This window comes from Diplotaxodon limnothrissa, linkage group LG9 (assembly GCF_057381915.1).
Source record: "Diplotaxodon limnothrissa isolate DT_005_m linkage group LG9, D_limnothrissa_male_GT1.1, whole genome shotgun sequence".
NCBI classification, from domain to species: Eukaryota; Metazoa; Chordata; class Actinopteri; order Cichliformes; family Cichlidae; genus Diplotaxodon; species Diplotaxodon limnothrissa.
In genome coordinates this window covers 18,559,367-18,567,848 of record NC_140604.1, presented here as the reverse complement: position 1 = coordinate 18,567,848, position 8,482 = coordinate 18,559,367, and the positions used below count along the sequence as shown (strand labels likewise).

Here is an 8,482-nt window from a genome sequence, read left to right as displayed (position 1 = left end):
CAAACTCAATTGAAAATTTGTACTGTTTTAGCAATGTTGATATTTTTAAATACAGTTTTCTGTAATACTCACTCCAGCATTAATTTTCACTCATTTTTATCATTTTTTTTGTGTTATCCTAAATCAGAATGTATTCTGATATCTTTGCAGATTGCATTTACCATATGCTTGTTGTCCGTATTAAAATATATATTTTTAATGATTATGACATGGTGCTGAACACATGCTTCGCAGTGTCTCACAGAAAGCATTTCTGAAACCAGGAAAACAGGTGTGACAATATTTGCTACAATAGTTAACCCTCACAGAATGCAAAACTTTGTTCTGTCGCTTTCTTCTGTCTAATTTAATAAATCTGTGACCTTCTAACCATTTCACAACTAAATGGGGAACTTGCTTCAAATCTTAAGAGTGAGGAAAAAATGTATTGTATTTAGTTTCCGTTAACCTTTCAGTATAAAAGGTGATGATATTTTTCAACTTTAGAAATAGAGTGAAACACACTCTCTACATGTATTAAAAAGGCTGGATGAACTGAGACAGGTATAAATGCCGCATAACATAACTTCTGCAATCCCCCCTTTATCTTCTAAAGGAACCATGTCTGCTACGTACCTTCTTCTCCTGCTGGTCCCCGTGATCTCAGCTCAGACTTTTCACTGGGGTGCCTGCCCTATTCCAGAGGTGCAATCTAACTTCACCCTTCAACCGGTGAGCAAAGAGATATATGCATCCAGAGTAAACATTTTTTAGTGCAGAACTCATAGCTGGGTGTTTTGGTTTTTTTTTTTTTGGTTTTTTTTTTTTTTGTTACAGTACATGGGTAAGTGGTATGAGATTGAAAAGCTGCCCGATATTTTTGGAAGAGGACAGTGCATCAGGGAGGAAAACACCATGATGGAAGATGGGTCTGTTCAAGTGTCGTACTCACAGGTGTGGGACCCCCCAGAACCAGTAAGTACTGAAGGATCAGGTCGATGGATTGATGACTGGAATATAGGTTAGATGGACTGATACTATTCATTTGTCCGTAGAGTTAGATAAGCTTATGTTAAGAAATCAGTTTTACCCCGGTTCTTTTTATTCCTCGAGCATCCAGAGATGGCACCGGACTCAGTAGTCATCAGTGTTGGTCAAGTTACTTGAAAAAAGTGATCAGTAACTAATTACTGATTACTTCCCCAAAAAAGTAATCCCGTTACTTTACTGATTACTTATTTTCAAAAGTAATTAATTACTTAGTTACTTAGTTACTTTTTAAAAACACGATGTACAACCTGAAGAGGTGATAAAGCGATAGATCTTTCAGCCCAATTCTACTTTTTCTACATAATCCATCATACAAAATGTAATCAGATGGAAAAGTCTCTCTTTTTTTTAACTTGTTTTATCAGTTTTAATCTTTTAACTTTATGCATCAAGCAAAAATTTAATTATATGCAACATTCTCTAACTTGAATAAATTAGTTTAACATTTAAACCTATTTTCTGCACATTCCAGCACATAAAATAAAATATTTTTTGTGTTTACACTCACTCTTTCAAATAGATGCAAGTAAAACACAGCAGAAAATAAAGTCAAAGACTCAGCGGTCTTGTTGCTCTATTTTCACCTGTAAAGCAGGACTGCGGTAGGTGGAGGTTTACCCTGGTGCAGGTGTGCCGCGGTCAGTTGAAGAATCCGCGAGTTTCCCATTATGTCGTTGCGCACTCGGTGCTTGCTTGGAAGTTTAGGGGTTTTTTTCGCTGTAAAAAGAAGTTTTCTTCCCACGCACGATGGACGCTAATGTTTTTGTCACTTTTTATGGAATCAAACTCAAAGTAAGGTCAGTACTTCCACGCTTTAAACGCTGCACGCTCATACTCTCTCCCACAATCGATATATTATCCATTGTTGATCTGCACACAGCTGTTGTCACTAACGGCGCACTCGCTTACGTCACTGTCGTGAGACATTCTCGCAAAAAATCACGGTTTTAGTAACGCAGTAACGCAGCGTTCCTACGGGAAAGTAACGGTAATCTAATTACCGTTTTTGCAATAGTAATCCCTTACTTTACCCGTTACTTGAAAAAGTAATCAGATTACAGTAACGCGTTACAAGTAACGCGTTACCGGTGATGGGCAGTAACGCGTTACAAGTAACGCGTTACTGCCCATCTCTGGTAGTCATTTTCACACAATCTTTATTCATCTTTTACTCATCTTCATTTATCTTCATTTAAGCATGCACTTCTAGAAGGGAAGACGAGGCCGGTGTCCCTCTCCAAAATCTTCACCCCTTTGTTAGTTACAGCCAGCTTTATAGAAGCGACCCCATCATAAAACCCCCTACGGTGTGCTGCAAACTCTGTGTCTATGTGCACGAGCACATGAATGCCTACATGTGCGCGTTCCCACGTGTCTATGTGAGTGCTCGTGTGTGACTGTGTACGCATACCTGTGTGTATGTGTGAGTGCACATGAGTGAGTGTGCGTGTGGATGTGTGTGCGTGACAGTTAAAACACTGTGGGTGTAGGTAACTCCCTAGAGGTCATAAAACCCCTCTCCCTTCCAGACCACAGTTATCCAGTTACAAATGTTGAGACCCCCACCCTAAAACATCCTCTGGGGAATTTCCACTCAGTGGGGGAGGTCTCCTACACTCTACTCCTAAGTTCACGACACAGTCAGCCTTTATTACTTTAAGGGCAGTGTCTCTACAATAGTTCTACATTCTATGTTAACACATTTCTAAACTCTAAAATCAGCTAAACATTCTACATTTAGCATAAAGGAGAATAACGCAGGGAAAAGCTAGTATACTTCCGCCTGCAGATATCAAAAAATCCTTTTAACTATAACAACAAAGAAAAAAAGTCTAGTTTCTTGCAGTAGCATTAATGTTGTTGAAGCAATTGGCCGCTGGTAATAGATGGCTAATAATGGATGTGTTTGTCTGCAGGGTGAAACCTTGAACTTTACTTCTAGTGACTTTTCTTTGGATTTGTTCCGAGTGTTGATTTAATGTTTGCACAAGTATTTTTCTTCTGAAGAGCTGGGTTGAGTAAGAAAAAATGCCATGTAATCTATATTGACAAAAGGCTTAGTGGTGACACACCTCAAGTGAAGTTTTGATTAGGAGCAAATGCACTAGAGACAGACCTTGGTATGATAAGAGATATGACACAATGAATAGATTGATGAAATCGCATATTTGTCTCTCTCAGTCAGGGTAAAAGGTGGTACCTGGAAGGGACAGCCAAAGTTATAGACCCACAAGAACCAGCCAAGCTTGGAGTCAACTTCTTGTCTTGTAGGTACCTCCTTTATCATATATATATATATATATATATATATATATTTTTTTTTTTTTAACTGTTACAACACTCCTTTTAACATTTTATTTCTGTTTCTGATCTTTATTCCCAGTTCTTCCTTACACCCCATACTGGGTTCTGTCAACCGACTACACCAACTATAGCATTGCGTACTCCTGCAAAGATGTCTTTGGGATCTTCTACTTTGATTTCGCCTGGATTCTTGCGCGGTCACCTTCTTTGCCTCCACAGATGGTGGATCAGGCCAAGCGGATGCTGATCAGCGGGGGGATCGACATTTCCAATATGACTCCCACAGATCAGAGCTGTAGCGTTTAGCAAGAACTGGCAGAGATGTTCGGTTATTGTAGAGTGTGTTTTTCTCTCTGAGGGTTTTTTCCTTGATTACCTACGCCTGTAACTTTTTACATGAGCCTTTGTTTTTAAAAAGTACATTATTTTTGTGTTTTAATATGTTTTGCAGTTAAACGATCATCTCATCGAGCAAAAGTTAGTTGGAAACTATTCAGTAAAAGCTGTCCTATTTTTAAAGGTTTTGGATTTAATCAACTAAAGAGTGTTTGCATATCCTTGATTGCATGTAATAATCCATGAAACATGCTGTACTTGGTGTAGGAAAAACTTTGCTAAGATTCTGCTGGCATTAAAGATGAACCGATTAAACACTGGCTTGGCTTACATTCATTATAACTGTCATTAAATGAAGAAAATGCTATACGATCCTGACCCACAGTGAAATAATTGAGGGGCATTTTATTTTTAATAAAGAAAAAAGTATTTGCAATTTCACTGTAATAAAGTGGAAGAAATATCACACATAAATCATCTTTGTTCCTAGCCTCAAATCACAATAAAGCGGTACAACTGAAGAGCCAGCAGTACTGATTTTCAGCTAGTTATTTTATCTGTAGACCATTTAAAGGTGATGAAGAATAATATCATTTATATAATTTCCCTCATTCCAAGGTGGCATCTTCAGGTGTATGACAAACAATTCAAATGAAAATGATAAAGAAATAAATCAGCTTAATTCGGGGATGAACCCAGCATTAACACAGCGGTTCCTGAATGAATAACGACATTCATCCTTTCTCACAGTGACAGCACTTTCACCATACAGGAATGTGCGCATGATTACAATTAGTTAAACAGATGTCCTTATGCTGTCCGAGTGACGTAATGCGAAGGCTGACCTGTGTTTGTCTGGAGAGCTCAGACAGTGACCGAGAGCTCAGCCTCTAACTTCCACCTGACATCTGTACAGAGCTCAGGTAAGAACGCTTTAATAACTTTAATAAAATGGAAATACAACAAACATCTTGAGCATAAAGATTTATGTTTTAATACCCATAGTGTATCTTTTTACTGAAATTCTAAGTATATTATTAATGCAGCTCTTGCATTATTGCTACTGAAAATATACACTCCTGCAATAGCTCTCGTCTAATGTAACTTCTACCCTAATCTCCTGAAGGAACAATGTCTGGTGTGTGCTTTCTCCTTCTGATGCTCCCTCTGCTATCAGCTCAGACTTATCACTGGGGTCCCTGTCCTACTCCGAAGGTGCAGCCCAACTTTAACCTTCAGCAGGTGAGTACAAACTAAGGCATACACTCCTATAATGGCTTTCCTTCTCCGCCTTTCAGTGAAATCCATTAAAAAAAATTTACATATAAAGACCTAAATATAAAGGCTCCTAAATATATATATATATATAGCTGAGCTACTGGGACCTTATAACTACAGTCGTCCTCTCTGATCATCTGATTGGGCTCTTTTACACCCTCTCACACACCCTCTTCTTTTAAATCTAGAGGCTATTGCAATTCTAAACATTGGGTCAGCCTTAGCCTTCTGAAAATTAATTTCTATAGGTTAGCATTTCCTCAAATTTATTCCCAATATTTTTGGCTTTTGTTCTTCTAATATGTATTTATGTGAGTGCGTATGCAAGAATGAGTGTAAGACCACATGTCTGACCGTGTTTTTTGTGTGCTTGAATATGTACACCTATCTTCAATGTGTGATTTTATGCAAACTGTGAAGCATTTTCTAACTGTGTTTTATTTAATGATATACAAATGAAATAATTATAATTATTAAACAAAGAGTTGCACAGATCTAATGACTTGCCTATGGTTGTTACAGTACCTGGGTAAATGGTATGAGATTGAGAAGCTGCCTGCTCCCTTTGCAAGAGGAAAGTGCATTGAGATAAACTACTCCATTAGGAGAGATGGGACCATCCAGCTGCTGACCTCGCAGATCTAGTAAGTACTATAGCAAAGGATTCTTATTGTTGGTTCGCTTGACACCACATTTCTCTGCAACTTCCATTTTTCTTTTAGCATATACTCTTTTGAAGGAATATTGATACCACTGAAAAGATATCACTCTCATTTGTATGGTTGATATGATGCTGGAGACAAAAATAATTCTACTGTTTCTGGCATAAAAACTGTTGTCTGTGTAAAGAATCAGAAAGAATGCTTTGTTTCAAAACTCATTGTACCAAAAATCATGTTCTTCTCTATGTATGAAATATGTCTGTATATAGTCCCAGATTCAAGAAAGTAAACAGCGTAAAAGTGCTTTAAATCTAAATCCTTTGTTATGGTCAGCAATGGGCAACTCCTCTTATTTGAAAAAAGATTCTTGTTTGAATTAACGTTGCACAGGACTTTTGCCGTTTTAGTTTGCCATGTTGCCACAGTGACAAACTTCTCCCAACTTTGATGCAAGTAATGAAAAAGACAACCAATAGGAGCACAGTATATTGGCGACTCACAGATGACAGAATACAATATAAATTTGAGGATTACTTTCAGAGATTACATCCAGAGCCTGGAATGACAAACAGTTAACCATCGGCTTTAAGTGACAAGTGATGAATAGGTAAGCCAACCCTGAAAAGGAATGCTATTTACATCAATGCACAAGTGAGTGTTAAACATAGGCAAAAGGCATGTGAAACATCAAACAAGTAAAACAAAGGTGATAAGGTCTAAGAGTCAAACATTCCAGGGGATAGGCAACTGCCATCTGGTTATAGGTATTATGACCAGGATGTTAAAAGCAAAAGATTCCACGAATAGTGAGTCTGTCTCAGTTTCTAGCGTGGTTAGGAAGATACATCTATGTTCAAATCAAAGGGCTTACAGCAGTAGCTCAAAGCACACCTTGGTCCAAGCCATGATGATGGGTGATTTGATTTTTTTGTGAGTTTTTTTAGACTCCTTCAGGGTGTGTATTGTATGATGAGCAAAAAGTAATAAAGCTGACACTGACCATGGACAACTGACCTAAAGCTGATTGCCGGCACACCCGAGGTGGAGTTTACCTACATGAGGGATTCTGTCTTTCTGTCTGCCACGCCTCCAGCAGCAGATTTTATAATTAGTTGAATTAATAGTTAGTCTGTTTGAAATCTTTGTTGACATATTTTTTCATTTCAGCAAAGATAAGAAGAGGCATGCAGAAGGGACAGGTGTAGTTTCAGACCCACGAGAACCGGCCAAACTGGGAGTCAGTTTCTCATATTGTAAGTACTTATTATCCTTATTTTATCAACTATTTGATGAAACGTTGCAGTATTCCTGCTTTACTGAGATCAAATTGTACGAAGTCTGGTGGTCCTTTGAAATTACATCTTGACATTTGTATTTTTTCACTCAAACACCTTCTGTTGGCTATAATTTGGAGCTGTCCAGTACTTTAGTTGATGACAATATAGTGTGAGATTGTGAGTATACTGACATGCTGATACAAGCATTTGCCTTAAAGCACTGTGATACTGTACAGTTTTAATGTCATGGCTGTAGCCGGTCTTATTTATTGAACCTGTTGTATCATCATGATGTTTTAATTTTGTAATTACCTTGACTAATTTATCAGTGGGCTGATTTTATCAACTCATATTACATATTTGCTGATCTATCAGTATTAGCATTTTAGCCAATAAAAGAAACACCCTTGGGACTTGCTATGAATGTTGATGTTGCTTGTTTCTTCCACCATGCTATGTCCCTGTTTGAAACAAACTCGAAAGCCACAAATAAATCAACCAGCAGATCAGAGCAGAGGCAAAGCATAAATAGTTCAATAAAAAAAAACTACACAAAATCTGTTTATGTTTCATTTGTCGGAGAAAAAGAAAACCAAAAGCAGATTTTTAAGTCACTAAAAATCATATATTTGTCAGGCTCCATAATATTACACATTTAAGTTGGATCAGTTTTATTCAGAAAATCAATATAGAGATTCTCCTTTGGAAAAATGTTTGTTTTTTATACATTTTTTTTCTCTTTGTTCTCAGTCACTCCATATGTGCCATACTGGGTTCTGACTACTGACTACACCAGCTTGTCTGTCGTGTACTCCTGCACAGACATCCTTCGCATATTTCATTTCCACTACAGCTGGATTCTTGCCCGGTGGCCCTATCTGCCTCCAGAGACTGTGCATTACGCCAAACAGCTGCTAATTGATGAAGGAATCGACATTTTCAGGATGACACACACAGATCAGAACTGCAAGGATAAATAATAACCAATAGACACGTTCAGTTATTCCTCTCTTATGAACTCATCCCACTTCAATATATCTGTTTTTAATTGTTGCTGCCTTTTGAAAAGACATGTAAATTCTAAATAAAATGATCACTAAGTTAAAGTGTTAAAATTGTACAAAGGAGTTAGGTAACCCATTATCTATTAATTATTCCAAGAAAAAAATTATTTATATATATATATATACACACACACACACACACACACACACACACACACACACACACACACACAACTCAAATATACAGGGAGTGCAGAATTATTAGGCAAGTTGTATTTTTGAGGAATAATTTTATTATTGAACAACAACCATGTTCTCAATGAACCCAAAAAACTCATTAATATCAAAGCTGAATGTTTTTGGAAGTAGTTTTTAGTTTGTTTTTAGTTTTAGCTATTTTAGGGGGATATCTGTGTGTGCAGGTGACTATTACTGTGCATAATTATTAGGCAACTTAACAAAAAACAAATATATACCCATTTCAATTATTTATTTTTACCAGTGAAACCAATATAACATCTCCACATTCACAAATATACATTTCTGACATTCAAAAACAAAACAAAAACAAATCAGTGACCAATATAGCCAC

At 37.2% G+C, this 8,482-nt stretch overlaps 2 protein-coding genes across 3 annotated transcripts; both read left to right on the top strand.

The window, feature by feature from the left end:
* The first annotated feature begins 600 nt into the window (after positions 1 to 600).
* On the top strand, positions 601 to 3,639 carry LOC146625420 (apolipoprotein D-like). 2 transcript variants are annotated; one of them, XM_085362062.1, is made up of 5 exons: positions 601 to 711; positions 817 to 935; positions 2,879 to 2,894; positions 3,215 to 3,296; positions 3,413 to 3,639. In XM_085362062.1, exons 1-5 carry the CDS (start codon positions 601 to 603, stop codon positions 3,637 to 3,639), a joined length of 555 nt encoding a protein of 184 aa, XP_085218188.1. The 2 variants fall into 2 exon arrangements, with proteins under 2 accessions (XP_085218188.1, XP_085218187.1); XM_085362061.1 differs by lacking the exon at positions 2,879 to 2,894 and adding an exon at positions 1,642 to 1,659 and having other exon boundaries at positions 3,211 to 3,296.
* Positions 3,640 to 4,800: 1,161 nt separating this feature from the next.
* On the top strand, positions 4,801 to 7,866 carry apodb (apolipoprotein Db). The gene is made up of 4 exons (XM_085362060.1): positions 4,801 to 4,911; positions 5,470 to 5,591; positions 6,777 to 6,862; positions 7,637 to 7,866. Exons 1-4 carry the CDS (start codon positions 4,801 to 4,803, stop codon positions 7,864 to 7,866), a joined length of 549 nt encoding a protein of 182 aa, XP_085218186.1.
* Positions 7,867 to 8,482: the final 616 nt, after the last annotated feature.

Excerpts from the sequence above, each read along its gene's own strand:
- LOC146625420 (XM_085362061.1), top strand. The coding sequence starts at position 601 with ATGTCTGCTACGTACCTTCTTCTCCTGCTGGTCCCCGTGATCTCAGCT. Across the intron at positions 712-816 it reads CTAACTTCACCCTTCAACCG|TACATGGGTAAGTGGTATGA; the intron begins GTGAGCAAAGAG and ends TTTTTGTTACAG. Across the intron at positions 3,297-3,412 it reads TGGAGTCAACTTCTTGTCTT|TTCTTCCTTACACCCCATAC; the intron begins GTAGGTACCTCC and ends CTTTATTCCCAG.
- apodb (XM_085362060.1), top strand. The coding sequence starts at position 4,801 with ATGTCTGGTGTGTGCTTTCTCCTTCTGATGCTCCCTCTGCTATCAGCT. Across the intron at positions 5,592-6,776 it reads CTGCTGACCTCGCAGATCTA|CAAAGATAAGAAGAGGCATG; the intron begins GTAAGTACTATA and ends TTTTCATTTCAG. Across the intron at positions 6,863-7,636 it reads GGGAGTCAGTTTCTCATATT|TCACTCCATATGTGCCATAC; the intron begins GTAAGTACTTAT and ends CTTTGTTCTCAG.